The sequence below is a fragment of the Equus quagga genome, chromosome 7 (assembly GCF_021613505.1).
Source record: "Equus quagga isolate Etosha38 chromosome 7, UCLA_HA_Equagga_1.0, whole genome shotgun sequence".
Classification (NCBI taxonomy): domain Eukaryota; kingdom Metazoa; phylum Chordata; class Mammalia; order Perissodactyla; family Equidae; genus Equus; species Equus quagga.
Genome location: NC_060273.1, coordinates 84847589 through 84872839, shown reverse-complemented (window position 1 = coordinate 84872839; position 25251 = coordinate 84847589). Strand labels below are relative to the sequence as shown.

At 36.1% G+C, this 25251-nt stretch overlaps 1 protein-coding gene across 1 annotated transcript in view; it reads left to right on the top strand.

Annotated features, from left to right (window-relative positions):
• The window catches only part of RAD50 (RAD50 double strand break repair protein), a 67301-nt gene that overhangs the window by 16173 nt on the left and 25877 nt on the right, over window positions 1–25251 (top strand). Inside the window, exons 4-19 of the mRNA XM_046666851.1 lie at window positions 2494–2679; window positions 3037–3241; window positions 10114–10242; window positions 10481–10646; window positions 14351–14544; window positions 14950–15156; window positions 16236–16418; window positions 16879–17036; window positions 19436–19611; window positions 20027–20264; window positions 20673–20862; window positions 21286–21412; window positions 21874–22067; window positions 24014–24124; window positions 24563–24655; window positions 24730–24843. Coding sequence (XP_046522807.1) covers window positions 2494–2679; window positions 3037–3241; window positions 10114–10242; window positions 10481–10646; window positions 14351–14544; window positions 14950–15156; window positions 16236–16418; window positions 16879–17036; window positions 19436–19611; window positions 20027–20264; window positions 20673–20862; window positions 21286–21412; window positions 21874–22067; window positions 24014–24124; window positions 24563–24655; window positions 24730–24843 — 2671 coding nt within the window. The remainder of the gene's footprint in view (window positions 1–2493; window positions 2680–3036; window positions 3242–10113; window positions 10243–10480; window positions 10647–14350; window positions 14545–14949; window positions 15157–16235; window positions 16419–16878; window positions 17037–19435; window positions 19612–20026; window positions 20265–20672; window positions 20863–21285; window positions 21413–21873; window positions 22068–24013; window positions 24125–24562; window positions 24656–24729; window positions 24844–25251) is intronic.

Sequence of the window (25251 nt, the reverse complement as noted above, 5' to 3'; positions counted from 1 at the left end):
ATCCTTGTTGAGCAAATAACTGTTGCCTTACCCCTCTCTTTCATTTATTTATTTATTTGTTAAACTAATTAAATAATTCCTTTATTTAACCAATAATGTTTAGCACCTATTATGTACTTGAGGCACTATACTAGCTACTGGCTTCTTAAATGGATTCTTTTCCTTGTCTTTTAAACACACTTGCATCTTTCCCGCATCCTCTTATTCCATTCCATTCTAATTATTATCTGTCTTCATCTTCCCCTTTACAGCCAGTCTTATCAAACGAGTTGTTCACTGTCTCAGTTTCTTCAGTTCCTCCTCACTCCTCTAGCCCCATTCCTCTACTGAACCAGCTCCAACTCAGGTCACAAAAAACCTTTGTTTTAATTAGGATAATGCTAGTGCTATACAAAACAAACATCATGGTGAGTCTGTTTCTTTCATTTGTAAAATAAGGATTCGTTATCGCTGTACATATCTTAGAAAGATGTAAGGATTGAACTAATGCATCTAAAATGCTTAATATGTCGTAAGAGTTCATGTAGTAGTTTTCAGTGACTGCTATAGCAAACCACAAACTTTGCAGCTTAAAACAACACAAATTTCTTGTCTTACAGTTTTGTAGTTTAGAAATCCGAATTGAGTCTCACTGGCTTAAATCAAGGTGTTGGCAGGGCTATGGTCCTGTCTGGAGGTTTTAGTGGAAAATCTGTTTCCTTGTCCTTTCCGTCTTTTAGATGCCACCCACGCTCCTTGACTCCTGGCCCTCTTCCTCTGTCTTCAAAGCCAGCAACAGTGGGCAGAGTTCTCACATTTTATCACTCTCTCACCTCATCTTCTGCCTCTCTTTCCCACATTTAAGGACTCTTGTGATTACCTTGGCCCCACCCAGATAATCCAGGATAATCTCTCTATTTAAATTCAAATGATGAGCAACCTTAATTCCGTCTGCCACTTTAATTCTCCTTTGCCATGTACCCTGATACATTCACAAATTTCAGGGATTGCAATGTAGATATCTTTGAAAGGCTATTATTCCATGTACTACAAGTCAGTAAATGGTAGGTGTTAATCACTTCTTACTTGAAAGTTTTTCTTAAGACTCCCATGACCTGACACAACACTGTTCCCTCTTTCTGTCCTTCACAGCCACATCCTACACAGCTAATGAAGTTTGGAGTGCCACAGGTTCAGCCGTAGATACTCTCCTATTTTTGCTATATAGTCTCTTCCTAGATAATCTCATTCATCTTCATTGCTGTGTATTTGTAGGTGACTCACAGATTTGTCTCCAGGCCACATCTCTGTTTCCAGACTCATGTACCCAAGTGTCTCATATTCTACCAGTTGTTTCAAAGACACCGCAGATTCAACATGTTCGAAACCAACCTCATGTATCTTTCCTCTTGACTCCTCTTAAAAAACCTCTCACAACTTGATCCTTTTGCAGTGCTCCCCGTCTCAATAAATGACACCCCCATCCATCCAGTGACACAATCCAAGAACCTAAGTCTATCTTGACACCTTACTTGCCCTCCATAATCAGTCCATTATCAAAGCCTATGGATTTAACCTAAATGTCTCTGAGTCTGTTTCTTTTCATCTCTACAGCCATTCTAGTTCAGGCTACCATCATCTTTCCCTAGTCTGATATAATAACCTGGTCTATCTGTGTCCATTCTGTCCTCCTACAAAACGTTCTCAGTACGTTTGGTGTAATATTTTAAAAATACTTATTGGAATATATCAATGACAGTAAAGACAGACCACTCCCTCTGTCTACCTAATCTAGTTATTAACAGATACTGGACAGATTTGTGACAGAAAATGGTGAATTTGTCCTTCTGCTGAAAGAAACTGAGATCTCTTGGAATCCAAGGGCAAGGATGCTCCTGGGCCTGGGTATAATCATGTATGGAACTCATTTTAAAAATCCTGAGGCAGTTCTCTCTATTGGATTGTTTTGTCATTGTGACCCTAGAACTTGAGGCCTACTGATTAAGAATCCTCCCTGGATTTGCTTAGATGAGCACCATTAAGGTTTGCCTTTACTCTCATTTTACCATGTGTCTGTTACTGAACAACCCCTTATCTAAACTACAGTCTTTGGATGTTAGTTTAAAGCACCTTTGCCTGTCTGCTGTGGATCATGTTTTGTTTTATTCTTTTAAGTCTCTTATTTTCCTTATTTTTAAGTTCTGGGGATGGAAGATACTTTATTTTCCTCTATGCATTGTCTATAAATATTTTAAATTATTATATTTAAAAGTTCAAATATGTAAAAGAAAACTTCTGGCATCTTTTCCTTTACTACCTTGTTTTATATACTTTTTCATCAGTGAACTGCTGAATTGTTTAATAAGAGTTATACTTTTTAGTATGAGGAAGCTATTGTAATGGGATGGTTGAGGGGACTTTTTTTTCAAGTACAGGGTGAAGGATTGATTACGCAATAGACTAGGTACAGCTGGAGGTTATGTTACATAAATTGTTGATTTTCATTTTCTATAGGCATGGTGAAAAGGTCAGTCTCAGCTCTAAATGTGCCGAAATTGACCGAGAGATGATAAGTTCTCTTGGGGTTTCCAAGTCTGTGCTAAATAATGTCATTTTCTGTCACCAAGAAGAGTCTAATTGGCCTTTAAGTGAAGGAAAGGCTTTGAAGCAGAAATTTGATGAAATTTTTTCAGCAACAAGGTTTGTAACCTTTAATTAGACTTCGTAGCCCATTAACTTATTGAGCCATAGTTGCAATTTGGTTGCTTCTTTTTTTAAACAGAAAAAAATTTTAAAGCAAAAGAGTTATCAAATATTACCTCTCATCCAGTGGCAACCGGTGGGTATACTTCCTTTCAGTTTACTTTCTATGCATCTTTATTTACCTGGTTGACAGTATATATGTAACTTTTTCACTTAGCATTATGTCATAAGCATTTTCTAAGTTATTAAAAATTCTTTGTAAACATAATCTTAATGACTACATCCTATTCCATTGTTTGAATATACCATAATTTACTTAGCCAGAAATTTGATTTTTATTTAATATCTTCAAAGGTACATTAAAGCCTTGGAAACACTTCGGCAGGTACGTCAGACACAAGGTCAGAAAGTAAAAGAATGTCAAACAGAACTCAAATATCTGAAGCAAAATAAGGAAAAAGCTTGTGAGATTCGAGATCAGATTACTAGTAAGGAAGCCCAGTTAACATCTTCAAAGGAAATTGTCAAATCCTATGAGAATGAACTTGATCCGTTGAAGGTAATTTGATTTCTTGTTTGCTGAGGAGAAGGTCACCTTTTACCATGGTAGCACTCACCGCTAAAGCACTTTATTTTTATATAAATTTGAATGGTGTGTATATTTCTTAAAAAAATTATCAGAGACTATATAATATTATGGTTAATGTCTTAGATCTATACTAGACGATTAAAGTTGCCCAAAAAACTTGGATTTGAGAATAAATAAATTTGTAGCATCATACTCAATTTAGTAAGATAGATCACTAGTTGTTAAATATGTGTAATGACCCAACCTTACAGTTCTGTATTCTTAAGGAGATTCTTTTTTTTAATTGACAGCTCTTTCTAGGGAATTTTTTATAATTTGCAGGATGTGCTTGACATTGCACAAAATTTGGAATTGATGCATGTAACATGTTGATATATTTGCAAATGAGTATAGCTTTCTGAACTTTGTGGTTTATAAGGAAGACCTTAAAGAAATCCCATTCATTCATTTCACAAGCATTTATTGAGTGTTTCCTGTGTGCTAGAGTATACTATGCTTGGGGCTACAGGTACAAGGAGGACTACAACAACATCCTTGCCCTTAAGATATTCCTAGTCTAATAAGTAAGAATATTCTTGAAAATGGTTATTTTCTAGGTTTCAGATAGTAGATTTTTTTAAAGCCATTTAAAAATTATCATGTTGTTTTTTAAAAACTCATCTGTAAATACTGATATAGATCTTTGAAGTGTAAACTGGAAAAGCTTTGGTGTGGTTCCTGTCCCAATGTCCATTGACATTAATACCTCCCTTAGTGGATAATTATTGTTTTGTGCATAGCACTGTGCAGGTGCTCTCAGGGATAAGGAAGCCAAAGACTTGCACTTTAGTTTTAAAGAACTGAAAATCTAGTTGGAGAAACAAGGAAACTCTTTTAGAAGATAGGTAGGACAACAGAGAAGTAAACTGAAGAGCTACACAAATGATACAGTTTAGAACATAGGTTCTTTAGGAGCTGAAAGATGATGACTGTAACACAAGTGAGAAAAGAAAAAAATAGATAAATTGTACTTCATCAAAATGAAAAACTTCTGTTCTGCAAACTATACCGTCAAGAAAACAAAAAGACAACCCACAGAATTGGAGAAAAGATTTGCAAGTCGTAGATCTGATAAGGGACTTTTATTGGGAATATATAAAGAACTCTTATAACTCAATAATAAAAAATAAACAGCACAATTTGAAAATGGGCAAAGGATCTGAACAGCTATTTCTCCAGAGAAGATATGTGTCCAATAAGCACATGAAAAGATGCTTGACATCATTATTCATCAGGAAAGTGCAAATCAAAACCACAGTGAAGTATCACTCACACCCACAAAAATGGCTGTAAGTCAAGAAGATAGATAATGTGTTGATGAGGATGCGGAGAAATTGGAACCCTCATAGATCCTGGTGGGAATATAAAATGGTATAGCCACTTTGGAAGACAGTTCAGCAGTTCCTCAAAATGTTACTTATAGAGTTGCCATATGACCCACCAATTTTAAGTATCCTTATACTCAAGAGAAATTAAAACATACATCTACACAAAAACTTGTATAGGAATGTTCGTAGCAGCATTATTCATAAGAGCTCCAAAATGAAAACAACTCAACTGTCCATTAACTAACTGATCAATAAAATGTGGCATATCCATGCATTGAAATATCACTCAGTTGTAAAAAGAAATGAAGTTCTGATACATGCTACAACAGGCAAGAACCTCAACAACGTGTTAGGTGAAAGAAGCCAATCACAAAAGACAATATATTGTATGATTCCCCTTATTTGAAATGTCCAGAATAGGCAAATCTGCAGAGACAGAAAATGGATTAGTGATCGCCTAGGGTAGGGGCTAGAGAGGAATGATTAGTGACTGCTAATGGGGATAGGGTTTCTTTTAGGAAGTTCTTTTTGTAAGTCCTAAGATTAGATTATGGTGATGGTTGCACTACTCTGAATATACTAAAAAAATATTGAATTGTACACTTTAAATGGGTGAATTGTATATGAATTATATCTCAATAAAGCTGTTTAAAAAAGTGATGGCCTTGAATAGAAATCTATCACAAGGCCTTCAAGGGAGGAGGCAGAGTTGAGCTGGGCCTTAAAGGATGGGGAAAAATCAGATTGACAGACTAGAAGCCATTTTATGCATATTTGTTTGTATTTTTTCTTTTACACATAATATATGCTCACAATGAAAAAGTTATAGTAGAATGTCAGTTGAAAAGTAAGAGATGCTCTTCCCATTTTTCATCTCTAACCTCCCAGGTGTATCCTACAGCAGGTTTTTTTTTTGCATATATACAATACACATGTATACAAACATTCACGTGTGTACATTCACACATACAAGCTTATCAAAACAGGATTGTGAGGAAGAGCCTGGGTTAAATCAGGGTAAAAAGAGTGAGAGACAAGAATTGCCATCAGATTATGGGCAGCTAATGGGCTTAGAATTTAGTTCAGTAGACAGAAGAGTGACAAAGTATGTTGTATTTTAGGACAGTTCTCCTGATAACTATGTGTAGAGAGTGTGATAATTACTAATATTGGAGCACATTTTAATTTCTTCAGGAGTAGCCTGGTTGAAAAGATGACAAGCACACATAAGGCAAAATAAAAGACAAGAGCTATAAGAGGTCTGAGGAAGGAAGAGAATTTCCATCTGAAATGGCCAGAGAGGATTTCATAGGCCTGAACTTGGGGTATGCTTTTGTTGACCATAAATGGGTAGGTAATTAGAGACATAGGGACAGTAAAATGCAAGCTGTCTTTGAACACTATCAAGCAAATCCATATAGTTGAAATAGAGCATTTGTATAGGAAATAATGTCAAGTTAGGGCTAAGAGATAACACCTGGTATTTATTGAGTGCTGCCAGGATTCTAACCAAGTCTGTAGCAAACATTTAGGTGTTTGTATATTTCTTTATTTGTCTTTAATTTTGGCTAGTTATCCAAGGGTCTAATCGTATTCTCTGTATGCTTGGAGCCTAGCCCAGTGCCTGGCACATAGCAGGTGGTTTAGTTATCAAGTGAATGATTCCCAAAGTCCTTTTTTAGCTCTGATACAGGAGGATTCTTCCTGTCATAGAACTCAGCATAAAGTTTGAAAGTTTGGGTCAAATCACCTTCCCAGCAGCCGTTCGGAAGACAGCTTCATTTCAATACTGCATATAATTCATGCTTTCTCTTTCACAAATTCCCTCCATCTTTAGGAACTCTCACAAACTACTTTTTTCCCATACCACCACCTCCTATCCTGACCTTGGCCAACTTAGGCCTGTTTTCCTTTCTTTTTTTTTTTTTTAAAGATTGGCTCCTGGGCTAACAACTGTTGCCAATCTTTTTTTTTTTTTTCTGCTTTATCTCCCCAAACCCCTCCCTGTACACAGTTGTATATCTTAGTTGCAGGTTCTTCTAGTTGTGGGATGTGGGACGCCGCCTCAATGTGGCCTGATGAGTGGTGCCATGTCCGCGCCCAGGATCCGAACCCTGGGCCGCCACAGCGGAGTGCGCGAACTTAACCACTCGGCCACAGAGCCGGCCCCATGTTTTCCTTTCTTAACTTCAGTAGGAATTCACTGAGAAATTTATTTTCAAGTTCAAAAATACCCTCTGGCCCTCTAACTTACTCTTCCACACACAAGTTCATGATCCTTCTATACCTGATAGCCCAGTTGCCTCATTCTTTCGTCTCATTTTACAATAACACCTAAGCTTTAAACACTGCTGTATTTTTTTGTTGTCTTTCTGTTCGTCTTAGCTCCTTTTACTAGGTTGTGTGCTCTGAGAATCGAGCTAAAACACAGATGTCAAAGAATGAATCCCCAGTATCTGATGACTGACTGGACTTAAGGAATGAAGCAACTAGAGATGTCACAAAAGATCCAAGCCCAGATAATATTAAAGCACCAAGAGTCCTTGGAAACACCGATAGAGAGACTCCAAAAAGTTTCTGAGAAGTAGAGTATCATAGCTGAGGTGTTAATATTAAGTGCTCTTAAGAATCAGTCCAGTTCTCTTTGTTAGACTGTTCAAAAGATATTTTCTCAACACAGAATTTTTTTCACAAGTAATGTGAATGGTCCCATTCATTGAGGGCCTACTGTATGCCAGTCACTGAGGAAAGTGCTTTAAAATGGATTGTGTAAACCCCATAGTAACCCTATGAGGTTTTATAGCCAAGAAACTGAGGCACAGGTGTTCACATTGGAAGTAAGGGGTAAATCCAGGATTTAAGTGCAGGCCTCTGATTCCTAAGCCCATACTTTTTTTTTAAGTCAGATTTATTGAAGTATAACTTACGTATAGTAAAAGCCACTCTTTTTAAAGTATATAGGTTGGTGAGTTTGGACAAATGCAGACAGTGGCATAACCACCACTACAATAAAGATGTAGAATATTTCCATCACCCCCGAAAGTTCTCTCAAGTCTTGCAGTCAGTCCTCTCCCTCACTCCCAGCCTATGGTAATCACTGATTCATTTTCTGTCATTATACTTTTGCCTTTTCCAGAATGTCCCATAAATGGAATCATACATTATGTAGCCTTTGTTTCTGGCTTCTTAGAATAATTATGCTTTTTATTTTATCTGTGTTGTTGCATATATGAGTAGTTAATTCCTTTTTATTGCTGAGAGTGTTCCATTCTATGGATATATTATAACTTATTCATCCATTCCCTGGTTGATGGACATTAAGTTGTTTCCAGCTTTCAGCTATTACAAATAAAATGGCTATAAACTTTTGTGTACAGGTCTTTGTTTGAAGGTATGTTTTCATCTCTCTTGGGTACCTCCCCAGAAGTGGGGTTGCTAGGTTGTATAGTAAGTGTATATTTAACCTTATGAGCTGCCAGACTTCTTTTCAAAGTGGCCATACCATTTCATAGTCCTGCCAACAATGTAAAAGAGTGCAGTTGCTCTACATCCTTGTCACCACTTACTGTCAGTCTTTTTTATTTTAGCCATTATAGTAGATGTGTGGTAGTATCTCTAAGTGTTTCTTTTTTTCATTGTGGTTTTAATTTGCATTTTCCTCATGTTTATGGATGTTGAGTATCTTTTTATGTGTGTGTTTGCCATCTGAATATCTTCTTTGGTCAAGTGTCTATTCAAATCTTTTGCCTATTTTCAATGTGGGTTTTTTTTTGTCTTTTTATTATTGAGGTGTAAGAGTTCTTTATATATCTGGATGCAAACCCTTATCAGATAGGCGTTTTGCAAATATTTTATTTTCTTTCTTTGCTTTTCAAAGGGCAGGAGTGTTTTTGTTTTTGTTTTTTGCTGAGGAAGATTTGCCCTGAGCTAACATCTGTTGCCAGTCTTCTTCTATTTGGTATGTGAGCCACCACCACAGCATGGCCACTGACAGATGAGTGGTAAAGATCTGTGCCTGGGAACCAAACCTGGGCCACCAAAGTGGAGCGCACCAAACTTAACCACTAGGACACGAGGGCTGGCCCAAGGGCAGGAGTTTTTAATTTTGGTCAAGTCTAGTCTGTCAATTTTTTTCTCTTACAGTTTGTCTTTTGTTTTTTCCTATTTAAGAAATATTTGCCTGACCCAAGGTCACAGAGATTTTCTTCTGTGTTTTCTCCTTGCAATTTTATAGTTTGAGTTCTTACGTTTAAGTATATGCTCCATTTTAGGTTAATTTTTGAACATGGTGTGATGTAAGGTTGAGGTTTACTTTTTTGCGTACAGGTGTCCAATTGTTCCAGCACCCAGAGCCTGCCGTCTTAACCATTATACCACCCTGCCTCCCAGTCTTATCTCTCATTGTTAAGTATGTGACTTTTTACAAGTCCTCTAAGTCTCCTACTTAGCATGTAGTCTCATAAGGATTAGGGAGAATGTATAGCCACGCCTAGTACAGTATCTGCAATATAGTAGGTAATCAGTCAATGATAGCTATAACTGTTATTATTGGTAAAATAACTTTTTTCAAATCTCTCATCCTTTCAGCTAACATATGGAACACCTGTTATGTGTACTGGGGATACATAAGTGAACAGAGTAAAAAAAGTTCCTGTTTTTATGGTGATTACATGCTATTCATTAATATATAAATCACAAGATATAGTATAATTTTACTAGATGACATGAGAGTTGAGGATGCATTTCGATGCAGCTATGAAAATTTATAATTGATATCTAAGCACTCTAATAATATGTTAGTTTAAAATTTAGGTTCTAAAAATGTCTTAGAAGAGGAATTGATCAGCTGTGGAATCGTAGAGGCAAACATTGGAAGAGTATCCCCAACATCATCCAAGGGGAGAATACTATGAGCCAGGTCACACATATTCCTAGGAGATGAGGCAACCAGCTATCCCTGGAAGCAGGCCACTGAGATCTTTTGTCACACTTCACTTGTTCAAAGTCCTCTGTGCTTGAGCAAACTCTGAATCAAAATAAATTTTGTCACAGGCTCAGAATGTGCTGATGACTCACCATGAGTTTCTAGCCTACTCAGGAGTTCTGATTTTTTTTTATATATAGGTTAAATAGTTAGCCTTTTAAAGATTAAGTTCTTAAAATGTGGTACTTTACATAATGTGGCTCTAAGTACCCAATGAATGAAGGACTTTTGTGGGAGGTATTGAGGGCAGGGCATGGGCTTTGGAGGTAGAAGTGGAGTTTAATCCCTGCTTTTCTTTACCAGCTGTGAGGAGTTGGGCAAGTTACTTAATGTCTCTGATCCTCAGTTTCTCTGTGCCCTCTCTATAGCGTTCTTAGCATTAAATGAGATCACTTTTATGAAGTATTTGGCCCTGAGACATCTTATTTTTCTTCATTCATCTGCAGTGTAAACTATAGTAAGTTTTATTTATGTTGAGTATTTATTTTCAGAATCGTCTAAAAGAAATTGAACAAAATCTCTCTAAAATAATGAGACTTGACAATGAAATTAAAGCCTTGGATAGCCGAAAGAAGCAAATGGAGAAAGATAATAGTGAACTGGAACAGAAAATGGAAAAGGTTTGTGGTGATAGAATTTTGTTCTACTTCAAAATTTTGAGGTTATTGTAATGAACCTCATTTGATTCCGTTTTGCTACTCATATTTTGAAAAAAATATACAAATATTTATGTTTGTGTTACTTCTGTGTGTATGTTAAAGAGAAGGATATTAAGTAACCTTTGGTTCATATTTTGTACATCAGAGTGATACCGTCTGATACTTGCTTATTAAAGCTCTTTATCTTGGTTCTACACAGGTTTTTCAAGGGACTGATGAACAACTAAATGATTTATATCACAATCACCAGAGAACAGTAAGGGAGAAAGAAAGGAGATTGGTAGACTGTCAGCGTGAAGTGGAAAAATTAAATAAAGAATCTGGGCTTCTCAATCGAGAAATGTCAGAACTACTTGTTGAACAGGGTAGGACAAAGTCCTTATTGTCTTTTTTCATATTAGAATATTATGCATTGTCTGCATGAATGATGAATCTCCAGGGAATAATGCTGAATGAAAAAAGCTAATCTTAAAAGATTATATACGGTATGTTTCCATTTACTTAACAGTTTTGAAATGCCAAAATTTTAGGAAGGGAAACCAACAGATAAGTGGTTGCCAGGATTACTAAGAGGAGAGGCAGAAGGAAGGTTAAAGTGGTTATGTTTATAAAGACAATAAGAGGGATTCTTGTGGTATTGGAACTGTTCAGTATCTTGACTGTCATGGTGGATATATGAACCTACACAGTTGATAAAATCGTGTAGAACTTAATACACACACACAAGCACGCACGCACACACACAGGTACAAGTGAAATTGGGGAAATCTGAGTAAGATTGATGGATTGTATATCATCATCAGTATCCTGGTTATGATATTATGCTATGATTTTGCAAAATGTTACCAAAAGAAAACTCTTTTTCTACTCAACAATTCTGACACCAGATGTGTGGGTTTTTTCATACCAAGAAGTAATTCTCCAATTCTTGGTGGGCACTGATTGGGTATCCTATAATTTAATTCAATTCTGACACTAACTGTCCAGAGTTAGTCAGACCCCAGAGATTAAGGGCTCAGTCCCATGAGACTGCCCCCCACTTGAGATGACAAATGCAAGTTCTAGGTTATCTGTCACCTGTACTTCTGACCAGCTGGCTATAAATCAGAGGTTCCCACAACCCCTCAGGTTCAGTAGAACTCTGAGAAACACTTACCATAACCAGTTTATTATAAAAGATAAAGCTCAGGAACAGCCAAATGGAAGAGATGCATAGGGGCATGGTATGGGGAAGGGGCATTGAGCTTCCATGCCCTCTCCATGTGTGGTACTAACCCAGCATCTTGATGTGTTCATCAACCAAAAGTTCTCAGAACGCTGTTTTTTTGGGTTTTATGGAAGTTCCATTATATAGGCATGATTGATTAAATCATTGGCCATTGGTAGATTGAACTCAATCTTCAGCCCCTCCCCAGAGCTGGAGAGAGTGAGTATTGAAAGTTCCTACTCTCAAATCACATAGTTCCTTCCTCTGACAACCAGCTCCCATCTTCCGAGTCGCTTCATTTGAAAGATACATATAATGACTAACAAAAGACACTCCTCTCACCCCTGTCACTCAGAAATTCTAAGAGTTTTAGGAGCTCTGTGCCAGCAACTGAGGACAAAGACCAAATATGTATTTCTTATTGTATCACAATACCACAGTTACCGGGAAACTGGGAGAAGAATATAAGAGATCTTGCAGGATTTTTTTTTTAACTTTTTATTGAGATTATGATAGTTTACAACCTTGTGAAATTTCAGTTGTACATTATTGTTTGTCAGTCGTGTTGTAAGTGCACCACTTCACCCTTTGTGCCCACCCCCCAACCCCCTTTCCTCTGGTAACCATTAATCTGGTCTCTTTGTCTACATGTTTAACTTCTACATATGAGTGGAGTCGTACAGAGATTGTCCTTCTCTATCTGGCTTATTTCACTTAACATAACACCCTCAAGGTCTATCCATGTTGTTGTGAATGGGAGGGTTTTATCCTTTTTTATGGCTGAGTAGTATTCCATTCTGTGTGTGTATATATATATATATATATACACACACACCATATCTTCTTTATCCAATCATCAGTTGATGGGCACTTAGGTTGCTTCCACGTCTTGGCTATTATAAATAATGCTGCGATGAACATATGGGTGCATGGGACTTTTGGAATTGCTGATTTCAAGTTCTTTGGATAGATACCCAGTAGTGGGATGGCTGGGTCATATGGTATTTCTATTTTTAATTTTTTTAGAAATTTCCATAGTGGCTGCACCAGTTTGCATTCCCACCAGCAGTATATGAGGGTTCCTTTTTCTCCACAACCTCTCCAATGTTTGTTACTTTTTGTTTTGGTTATTTTTGCCATTCTAATGGGTGTAAGGTGATATCTTAGTGTAGTTTTGATTTGCATTTCCCTGATGATCAGTGATGATGAGCATCTTTTCATGTGCCTATCGACCATCCATATATCTTCTTTGGAGAAATGTCTGTTCATGTCCCCTGCCCATTTTTTGATCGGGTTGTTTGATTTTTTGTTGTTGAGTTGTGTGAGTTCTTTATATATATGGAGATTAGCCCTTTGTCGGATATATGATTTGCAAATATTTTTTCCCAGTTAGTGGGTTGTTTTTTTGTTTCAGTCCTGTTTTCCCTTGCATTGAAGAAGCTCTTTAGTCTGATGAAGTCCCATTTGTTTATTCTTTCTGTTTTTTCCCTTGTCTGAGAAGACATGGTGTCCACAAAGATCCTTTTAAGACTGATGTCAACAAGTGTACTGCCTATATTTTCTTCTAGAAGCCTTATCGTTTCAGGTCTTACCTTTAGGTCTTTGATCCATTTTGAGTTTATTTTTGTGAATGGTGAAAAAGAGTGGTCAATTTTCATCCTTTTACATGTGGCTGTCCAGTTTTCCCAGCACCATTTGTTGAAGAGACTTTCTTTCCTCCATTGTAGGCCCTCAGCTCCTTTGTCAAAGATTAGCTGTCCATAGATGTGTGGTTTTATTTCTGGGCTTTCAATTCTGTTCCATTGATCTGTGCACCTGTTTTTGTACCAGTACCATGCTGTTTTGATTACTGTAGCTTTGTAGTATGTTTTGAAGTCAGGGATTGTGATGCATCCAGCTTTGTTCTTTTTTCTCTGGATTGCTTTAGCAATTTGGGGTCTTCTGTTGCCCCATATGAATTTTAGGATTCTTTGTTCTGTTTCTCTAAAGAATGTCATTGGGATTTTGATTGGGATTGCATTGAATCTGTAGGTTGCTGTAGGTAGTATGGACATTTTAACTATGTTTATTGTTCCAATCCAAGTGCATGGAATGTCTTTCCATCTCTTTATGTCGTCATCAGTTTCTTTCAGGAAAGTCTTGTAGTTTTCGTTGTATAGGTCTTTCACTTCGTTGGTTAAATTTACCCCAAGGTATTTTATTCTTTTTGTCGCGATTGTGAATAGGATTGTGTTCTTGAGTTCTTTTTCTGTTAGTTCGTTATTAGAGTATAGAAATGCTACTGATTTATGTAAGTTGATTTTATACCCTGCAACTTTGCTGTAGTTGTTGATTATTTCTAATATTTTCCCAATGGATTCTTTGGGGTTTTCTATATATAAGATCAAGTCTTCTGTAAACAGCGAGAGTTTCACTTCTTCCCTCCCTATATGGATTCCTTTTATTCCTTTTTCTTGCCTGATTGCTCTGGCCAAAACCTCCAGTACTATGTTGAATAAGAGTGGTGAGGGGCCAGCCTGGTGATGCAACAGTTAAGTGTGCACGTTCTGCTTCAGCGGCCCGGGGTTTGCTGGTTCGGATCCCAGGTATGGTCATGGCACCACTTGGCACGCCATGCTGTGGTAGGCATCCCACGTATAAAGTAGAGGAAGATGGGCATGGATGTTAGCTCAGGGCCAGTCTTCCTCAGCAAAAAGAGGAGGATTGGCAGTAGTTAACTCAGGGCTAAGCTCCCTAAAAAAAAAAAAAAGAGTGGTGAGAGTGGACACCAGTATTATTTTTTATAACTGCATGTGAATGTATAATTATCTCAATTTTTAAAAAGTCAGCTGAAAGAAAGTATTATGGCTGTGTGTTTTAAAGGTCGTCTACAGCTACAGGAAGATCGTCATCAAGAACATATCCGAGCTAGAGATTCATTAATTCAGTCTTTGGCATCACAGCTGGAATTAGATGGATTTGAACGTGGACCATTCAGTGAAAGACAGATTAAAAATTTTCACAAACTTGTGAGAGAGAGGCAAGAAAGGGAAGCAGAAACTGCCAGCCACCTAATGGTAAATATTCTCTTTTGTCGGTGTCAGATTCTCTAGTTGAATTGTTTTAATTTTTGGGTGGACCTTATTTTGTCATATTTTTGGATAAGTGTTAGGATAGAATCTGCTATAATGTAGAAAAAAACCTTTATGGAGGCAAATTTTTTAAAATTTACAAGGATAAAAATATGAAGAAAATACAGACCTACATCTTTTATTTAAGTAAAATTTCTTTTTAAAGCTAATCATAAAGGAAAATTTGCTCAAGGTTACTAATGATTATGTCTGGGTGGTAGTCATTACATTTTTCATACTTTTCTGTTTTTTCCTCAGTGTGTGTGTACTACTTTTGCAATGAAGAAACTTTTTCTTAATGAGTTGTTTAATGAAAAATTGTTAATACTCTTGCTTCTCATATGCATTTAGAATGACTTTGCAGAAAAAGAGAGTCTGAAACAAAAACAGATAGATGAGATAAGGGATAAGAAAACTGGACTGGGAAGAATAATTGAACTAAAATCAGAAATCCTAACTAAGAAGCAGAATGAGCTGAAAAATGTGAAGTACGAATTACAGCAGTTGGAAGGATCTTCAGACAGGATTCTTGAACTGGACCAGGAGCTCACAAAAGCTGTAAGATATTATTTGAGTAGTGTAATAATTTTAAGGTGTAAGATATTTATAATCTTGCCTTCTGAAGTATTTTATCTGTTGCTAATCCTAAGGTTGTGGCATTTTAGTAAAAATGTTAACCTTGTCTATCAATCTCATATAAAATGAATTCATCCAAATATCTTAATCACCCAGCTCTTTGGTCTGGAACCTGGTGGATTGAAAATTAGAATTACCAAGGAAGCTTTTTAAAAGTACTTACACTTAGATCTTGCCTCAAACCTTCCAAATCCAAATCTCTAAGAATAAGGCATGGAAATTTGTGTTCAAAACAAAACTGGGTGATTCTTATGAGCACCCTTGGTTAAGAACCACTTACCAAAATTTAAAAAACAAGTATTTTCCCTCTAGGTTCCACACACTGCAGATTTTATATGATTATTGCCATGTTATCACTTTTTCTGTGGTAGAAATTTTCTTAGCCCATCTCTTCTTTTCATGAATTTCCAAATTTTCTTCCTTGTTTCTAATCTGTCCCCTTCTTTCACATCACCACCACCAAAGTAAGCATCCCAAAACTTGGCAAATCCCCCTCTCAAATTCCATCTTGATAATTTAGGTAAACATTTCTTTTTGCTCTCTAACTCACCATCTAGGGTACATTTTTGTCAGTTTAGCACTTTATCACAATATTGCCTTGTGATGAGGAGGCACTGGTTAGGGACCACCTCGCACAATTTTTATAGTTTCTACATGCCAGCCAATATAGTGAGTTACATAGGTACTTCATAAATACTTAATTATTGACTGAAGAGTTACTAAACTGTATACCTAGACAGATTTCTCTTAATTTTGCACTGATTCTCAGTTTTCTCTCCTGTTTGACCCCTCTACATTTTTTTTACTAGTTCTCTTACATTATAACATAGTAAGGTAACTTCATAAGATTTTCTTTAAAAATCTTATTCTTTATGTTTTTTGTCTGGTTGGTTAGGAGGAAAGAGTAATATCTTGACCATTCTGAGGAGCAATTGATTTCTAATACATTTTATCATGACACGCATATATAAACCTGTGCCTTTGTTTGAATTTTTGATAAGGAACGTGAGCTAAGCAAGGCTGAGAAAAACAGCAATGTAGAAATGTTAAAAACAGAAGTGATAAGCCTTCAAAATGAGAAAGCAGACCTAGACAGGACCCTGCGTAAACTGGACCAGGAGATGGAGCAATTAAACCATCATACAACAACACGCACCCAGATGGAGATGCTGACCAAAGACAAAGTATGACCTTTCTTTTTGTTCTAATTATACTTTCTGATCTTTAAACTAGCTTATCTTATATTCATAAGTGATACACTATTTAGTTGGTATTGGGTTTATATTTGAGGGATTAAATGAGCTTAATGTTCTATGAATTAGATTTTCAAGCTTAAAAAGTATTTTCTAATTACAAAAAAGTAATAATATGGAAGTGTATACACACAAATACACATGCACAGTGCTTTGATTTTTATCGTATATCATACACAAGTTTTAATTTTTACATCGTCAGACTTGTTACTCTTTTGTGGGTTAGGCCATCCTCACTCTTACGACTTTAAGAAATTTTGTATTTTCTTCTTGATTTTTGTAGTTTTATTTTTTAAGCCCAGAACTTTAATCAGTCTAGAATTTATTTTTGTTCTTGATATACTATGGAGATGTTAAGCTTTATTTTTAAAAGATTTTTTTTTTCCTGTAGGCTGACAAAGATGAACAAATCAGAAAAATAAAATCTAGGCACAGTGATGAATTAACTTCATTGTTAGGGTATTTTCCCAACAAAAAACAGCTTGAAGACTGGCTTCATAGTAAATCAAAAGAAATTAATCAGACCAGAGACAGACTTGCCAGATTGAAGTAAGTAGTTGCAACATTTGGAGATGTAATCGAAGTCTCTTGTTTTATGCTTTCATTTTTAATTGTTTTAAAATCGTTCATTGTCATGAAATGGTATGTCTTGTTAGTTGACTTTAGTTCTCCTATATTTTATGAATTAAGGAAAATGGTAACACATAGTAACTTGGGGCTCTTGTTCCTTAAAAGTTTGCAGAACTAAGTGAGAGTATTAAAATTCTCCTTTATAAAAGGTGAAAGCTGAAACTATAAAGCTCCTAGAAGAAAACATAGGGTAATAGCTTCATTATATTGAAATTGGCAGTGATTTCTTGGATATAATACGGAAAGCACAGACAACAAAAGCAAAAGTAGACAAATGGGACTACATCAAACTTAAAAACTTCTACAAAGCAAAGGAAACAATCAATAGAGAGAAAAGGCAACCCATAGAATGGGAAAAAATATTTGCAAACCATAATCTGATAAGACATTAATATCCAAAATATATAAAGAACTCATGTAGCTCAACAACAGAAAAACCAAATAACCAGATTAAAAAATGGACAAAGGACTTGAATAGACATTTCTCCAAAGAAGATATACAAATGGCCAACGAGCATGTGCAAAGACGCTGAACATCACTAGTCATTAGAGAAATGCAAATCAAAACCACAATGATATATCACTTCACACCAGTTAGGATGGCCACTATCAAAATAACAGAAAAGAATAAGTGTTGATGAGGATTTTGAGAAATTGGAACCCTTGTACACTGTTAGTGGGAATGAAAAATGCTCTAGCTGCTACAACTTGGATGAACCTTGAGGGTATTATGCTAAGTGAAATAAACTAGTCACAAAAAGACAAATACTTCATGATTCCACTTATATGAGGTATCCAAAGTAGTCAGTCTCTTAGAAACAGAAAGTAGAACGGTGGATGCCAGGAGCTGGGGGAGGGGGAAAGGGGGATTGTTGTTCAATGGGTATAGAGTTTCAGTTTTGTAAGATGAAACACTTTTAGAGATCTGTTGCACAACTATGTGCATATAGATAACACCACTATATTGTACACTTAAAAATGGTTAAGATGGTAAATTTTATGTTACATGTTTTTTTACTGCAACAAAAAAAAGTGGTCACTTTTTTCATATGTCACCCTGAGTCATGGTTGGATAAGAGGGTCAAAAAATTCCACACAGACTTTTGAGGAAAAAATAGTGGATTTGGCTTTGACCATGTTAAATCTATGTTTCTTGTGGAAATGTCTGTTAGGGAATAAAATATTGGAGTTTTAAGTTCAGAAAATTGGAAGTTGTTGCTTTGTATCTGATAGTTGGAGTCATTAATATAGGATATGTCACCTTGAAGTAGTTATGCAAAGAGAATAGAAAAGGTTATAGTTAGACTCCTGGAAAACACTAGCATTTAAACTGTTAGCAGGCAAAAGAAGAGGAGCAAGTGAAGGAAATTGGGACATGCCCAGGGAGTCAGAGTGAGAGCCAGGTAAGAGTGGTGTCTAGGATGCCTTAAGAAGATATTCCTTCAAAGAGGGTGTGTTTGGTGCTGCTAAGATGGTGACCTTGATGAGCAGTGTTCAGTGGCTAGGATGGTGAAAGCATCATCTACATCAGTTATGTTCTTCCAGATTTTTACTGTGATTCACAATGGGAAGTATCAAGATGAAGCATACGTGTGCTCACACGTTTATCTGAAACAAATTTCTCAAAATAGTACCTTTTGTAAACTGGCACAGTCTACTTCAGTTTATTCTGTTGTTTCATTTTTTAAAATAATTTGCTGAATGCAATGCATTAAATTGATTACATGACTTGACTAGTGCCTCATATTCTACAAATTGTAAAACCCTGTCTCTGCAGGCACGGAGGTTGGCTAGGATGATATTTAAGAGTTAGAGTAGAGATAAATTGTATTAGTGAGCAATGTCTTTGGTGAATAAGAGGGAATGAGTGATTAGGACATAAGTACAGGACAGCAGCAAGGAGGAGACAAAGGAAAAGTTTTTACAGGAGGGAAGGGAAGTAATTTTGTGAAAGAGTCCAAAGGGAATTAGGAGAATGTTTTCCTTTTCTCTCCCTCCAATAGATCCAGCAAACATATTCTCCTTGCTGAGGCTCTTAACCCAGGATCTAAGACCATGAATCCCCAGAAACCAGGCAGAATTTTGCCCATGCACATTTTTCTGGGAGCAGGCCCATGACCAGGGGTGGCAGGTGTCAGTGTCCCAGGGGGAGACTTCAGGCAGAAGTGGACTATTGCCAAGACGTCTAAAAAAAAGTTCTTGCTCAGTAAATCTTTGTAATATTTGTTTGTAGAATTTGTCTTGTATCTGTTTACTCAAACTTTTCAAACTCGTTTCTCATGCTTTAAAATTGTGATCCATATTTGTTCTTATTTTAGCAAGGAACTGGCTTCAGCTGAGCAAAATAAAAATCATATAAATATTGAAATAAAAAGGAAGGAAGAGCAGTTGTCCAGTTATGAAGACAAGCTGTTTGATGTTTGTGGTAGCCAGGATTTTGATAGTGATTTGGATAGACTTAAAGAAGAAATTGAAAAATCCTCAAAACAGCGAGGTAAGGCACCCACTTTATATGAGGTGCTTTGACATCTCTGAACTTTCATTCGCAGGTAACTAATAAGGACGGGAGATTTTAAACTTGGTTCTAGAGCCATGAGCCTTAAGTTTCAGTCCTGGTTCTACAATTTACTTACTGTGTGACTTTGGACAAGTTATTGAAACCTTCCTAAACTTCAGATATATCATCTGAGGACATAATTATCTACCATCTAGGGTGTTAGGGAGCAGTAAATGAGATTATAGGTGTAAAGTTCTTAGAACAGTTTCTAGCACATGATAAATTCTAGAACATTGTTATAGTTTTTTGTGTGTTACTAAAAAATAATTTATACAAATCCGAATATATTGTGCCCTTTGAAAGAAGACTTAGGTATTCTTCTCACTGGGAATATATTTATTTCTTAAAATAGCCATGCTGGCTGGAGCCACAGCAGTTTACTCCCAATTCATTACTCAGCTAACGGATGAAAACCAGTCATGTTGCCCCGTCTGTCAGAGAGTTTTTCAGACAGAAGCTGAATTACAAGAAGTCATCAGTGATTTGCAGTCTAAGCTGCGGCTTGCTCCAGATAAACTCAAGTCAACAGAATCAGAGCTAAAGAAAAAAGAAAAGCGGCGAGATGAAATGCTGGGACTTGTGCCCGTGAGGTGAGAAGAGGGATTTACCATTGCTGTACATGTAGCAGCAGCACTAAACAACAATAATTGTAATAGTTGTTGCGAGCAAGATCCACCAATGGATACTAAAATCAGTAGGCAGAGTTTGAGAAACAGAATATATATGTAGTCTCAATGTAACTCTCCTAAGATATTTATTAATTACAGAGAGAAAAATAGTAACTTTACGATGGATAAATCTGGCTGACTCTGTCTTAACCCAGTGAATAAGGTTAACATCTCCGGTAATAAGACATACTGACATCATGTGCCCACTGATATGATGCCCTGAGAAGGATACAGCATCACTTCTATGATATTCTTGCCAAAAATACATAACCTTAGCCTCATTATGAGAGAACATTAGATAGCTTATTTTTAATTGTGTTTTTTGTTAAGGCAAAGCATAATTGATTTGAAGGAGAAGGAAATACCAGAATTAAGAAACAAACTGCAAAATGTTAACAGAGACATACAGCGCCTAAAGAATGATGTGGAAGAACAGGAAACACTCTTGGGTGTAATAATGCCTGAAGAAGAAAGTGCTAAAGTTTGTCTGACAGATGTTTCAATTATGGAGAGATTCCAGGTAAGGTTGTTGTAGTTTAAGCAGAATAAAATTTGTTTCATGGTAGTTTGAATGTGAAATGTGAGTGTTAAAAACAGTAGCTAGTGTTCAGGTGGAGATTGTGTTTAGAGTTCCCCATCCTCAATTTCAAATAGTCTCAGGGAGTACCTGCTTATTTATATTCTTGGGTTTATATTTTTTTATTCATAAATTATAAGAATTAAGAAGTAGTCTTATTTGTTTTTTTAGTCTGCTTCCTTTTGTTTACATCATTAAATTAATTAAAAATTAATTTCATTTTTATTCTGTTAAACTTTGTTAAAATTTTATCAAAAGCAGTTACAAATTTAGATTTAAAAAGTAATTAATAGCAATTTTTAAACATTTTGAATGATGATAATACAGTAAGTTTCTTAAAGAAAATAACTTTGTTCTATTCTTAAGATGGAGCTTAAAGACGTTGAAAGAAAAATTGCACAACAAGCAGCTAAGCTACAAGGACTAGACTTGGATAGAACTGTTCAACAAGTAAATCAGGAAAAGCAAGAAAAACAACACAAATTAGATACAGGTAATATAGTCTGTTTCCTCATGTACCCATAAAGCCTTCAACATTCCCAGCATATGCTTTTTATTGTAAATTTTATACCTGTTTTGTGGACAAGGAACTGTCTTTCTTCCTTCCAGTCTATAGTATATTCACTCTGTTTTCTCAAAAGCATCACTTCTCTGTTTCTTTGCTTTGCACAACAGATTTTCAACAATGGGAATTTTGAATGTGGAGTATCAGATGAGCTGTACTCTTTCTCAGTCATCCCTGCCCTGGGAGCCTTACCTGTGGGTGGCCAGGAGGGAACAACATGCAGGTTTGGGGGCTATAGGGCTTCTTGTGGCACATTTGTTATAGTAGTTGGGACCTGCAGACACTCAGCCTTTGTGAATTCCATAGACCTATACAACTGGAAGGATGCTGCTCGTAGTATTTTCTGTACCCCTACATTAATCAGTGTGTCAATATGTTTTTTTTTGCAGTTTCCAGTAAAATTGAATTGAATCGTAAGTTTATACAGGATCAGCAGGAACAGATTCAATACCTAAAAAGTATAACAAATGAACTTAAATCAGAGAAACTTCAGATATCCACTAATTTACAACGTCGTCAGCAACTGGAGGAGCAGACTGTGGAATTATCCACTGAAGTTCAGTCCTTATACAGAGAGATAAAGGTAAGAACATTCATACATGTTTTTTTTTTTAATTTTTTCAAATGTGTGAAATGCTCTTTATTGATGTAGTAGACTAGAACTATGGTTATTGTGAGGACCAAATGAAAATGATATAATAATTCTTTGTGTTGCTCCTGGGTGACAGAACTTGTGCTAATAGGTAAAGATTTCTGGGAGAAGAATTTTGGCCATAATAAGGAAGAACTGGCTGCCTGGTTAAATAGTGAACTTCCTGTCATGGGAGGTGGTCAGGTGGTGGCTGGCTAACTCCATAGAAGGATTCTTGGTTGTATAGGAGGTTTGTCTTAGCTACAAATCCTGTATCCACGGCAGACACTGCCTCTCAGTCATAACACTTTTTCTGTTTGGTTCCCGATATAGTCTCGGAATCCTTCCCAATACAGTAAGTAGCCACTGAGTTGCCACGTGGAATAGAATCCATTTGGCATCCCTCATCTAGATTAATCAAATCTAGGACCCAACCAGTTAAATTTTTTAACAGTTTTGGAAACAGTCTTATCTCAGTTTTCATAATTATACTCATTCACTAAGCACTAAATATATTACTGAGTCTATCATTAATTAGTATAAATGTTTCTTTCTTAAGTATTTTTGGATTACAAATTATCAGAGACTTAGAGTATGATCCAATAAAATAGTACCTACCTTACATTTGTATAATTTTGTACTATTTATAAAGCTCTTTGACATTAAACTGTTCAGTGTCTCAGTAACTGTTGAGATATGTGATTAAATCCCCTTTTTATAGAAAAAGAACTTGAGACTTACAGATATCTCTTGGCTTGCCCAAGTTCATGCAGCTAGTAGAAGGCAAGGTTAATTTTCAGGTAGGTCTTCTGATGTATAAGACATTTGAATTCTCATCACACCATACCACTTCCCAGTGTGATAAAATACACCTACATTAAAGTAATACGAAATAATTGTTTCTACCTTTATAGATTCATTAGATAGTTCAAGATCTTAAAGTGCTTTTTTACACATTTTTAAAGAGCTATTTTGAACAGTGGTTATCATTTAATCATGCTGTAGAGATGTTACAAGCCCAAATGATGTGGACTTCTGATTAGTAAAATAGTTTGTTACTTGAAAGCCCCTTTCCTGTCAAAATAGGTGTAAACACACCAACATCAATGTACCAGTGTGCTTTTATTACCATAAAATAAGTACTTAGCCTTAGCAAACTAGGCTTGAGGACAAGTGTCCTTTATAGGGGCCGGCCTGGTGACACAGCAATTAAGGTCGCACGTTCCACTTCGGCAGCCCGGGATTCACTGGTTTGGATCCCGGGTGTGGACATGGCACTGCTTGGCAAGCCATGCTGTGGTAGGTATTCCACATATAAAGTAGAGGAAGATGGGCATGGATGTTAGCTCAGGGCTAGTCTTCCTCAGCAAAAAGAGGAGGATTGGCAGCAGTTGGCTGAGGGCTAATCTTCGTGTAAAAAAAAAAAATATCCTTTATAATCATATTTCCATCTGGAAAAGAGAGGCCTGGACTGAATGAGCTTTCCTATTCTTTGGTGATATGGTGCTGACCTGGGCCCCTGCAAACTCATGAAAACTTACACCTGAAGCCACATGCGCATAGAGTTGGGAACACATGGAGTAGATTAAGAATCAAGTCAGTGACTGAGGTGGTAGGTTAGTGGTTAAGACAGACTCTGGAGCTGGATGGGATTTAAATCCTGGCTCCTTCATTTACTGGCTGTTGTACCCTGGACAAATCATTTCTGTGCCTGTTTACTCATCTGAAATATGAGATGAAAATAATGGTATCATCCTCATTGGGTTGTTGGAAGGAGAAAATGAGTTGATTTTTAAAGCCTGGCACATAGAAAGTACTTTTATTATGACTGTAAATTCTGACACGTGAAATAAGATAATGGAATGTTATATAAGATGTTATGTTCTTTATATTTTTAGGATGCTAAAGAGCAGGTAAGCCCTTTGGAAACAACATTGGAAAAGTTCCAGCAGGAAAAAGAAGAATTAATCAACAAAAAAAATTCAAGCAACAAAATAGCACAGGATAAAGTAAGATTTCATTTATATGTTTACTTATCAAATATATATACTAAACTTATTATTATGTTCAGAGCACCATGTTGGACACTAGTATTTCACATGAAATTAAAAACATGATAAGATAAATAGTATTTTCAGATTTGTGACATAATCTTGACATTAAAAATTCTTGTTGGATTAAACTTAAATTGTTTTGCTTCTTCATTTAAAATAGAAATTGAGAACTGAGACTATTTAATTCAGCCCCACAGATGATGGTGAGAATTGTCTGAGATCATATGGTTTACTGGGATGGAAACTGGAACACACTGCTCCGAACCTCCAAGCCAGTGTTTCACTGTGCTCTCCTATTAAGTTTTTGTTACCTTAGTATGAGATACTTCCTTGGAAGTAAATCTTAAATGCCCTGGTCCCAGTCAGTGTTATTTAATAAATATCTTTCCACAGATGAATGATATCAAAGAAAAGGTTAAAAATATTCATAATTATGTGAAAGACATTGAAAATTATATTCAAGATGGGAAAGACGACTATAAGAAGGTAATTTAAAACTTAAAATTATTTATTTGTTTGAAGTTTTATTTGTTGTGCTTAAAGAATTTTCTTTTTTGTAGCAAAAAGAAGATGAACTTAATAAAGTAATAGCTCAACTAAGTGAATGTGAGAAACACAAAGAAAAGATAAATACGGATATGCGAATCATGAGACAAGATATTGATACACAGAAGGTAGGTCTAATGACTAATGGCTTATGGTGACTTATGGTATTGCTTATACAAATAACATTCTTTTCTTTATTTTTTACTTCTTACTTTTATTTTCAGTATTTCCATTGAATAGAAATGCAAACAATAGAGAAAAGCAGTTCTAATAGCATGGTCTTTTCTTCTTTCCTTTTTTTCATTTTTATTTTTAGTAAAAGACCCACTTGCCAGAAGTTTAAACATAAAAGCATAAAATTATAGCATAATTAAAATTAAAGCATAAAAGTCTCCCTCTCCTTCTGCCAGTTTTCAGTCTCACTTGTAGATGTCATTACTGTTAACAGTTTTTTGTTTGTTCTTAAAGAAGGTTCTTATTCATATGCCAGCAGATAAATAGGTAATATATCTGTATGTATGTGTTTGTGTGTACAG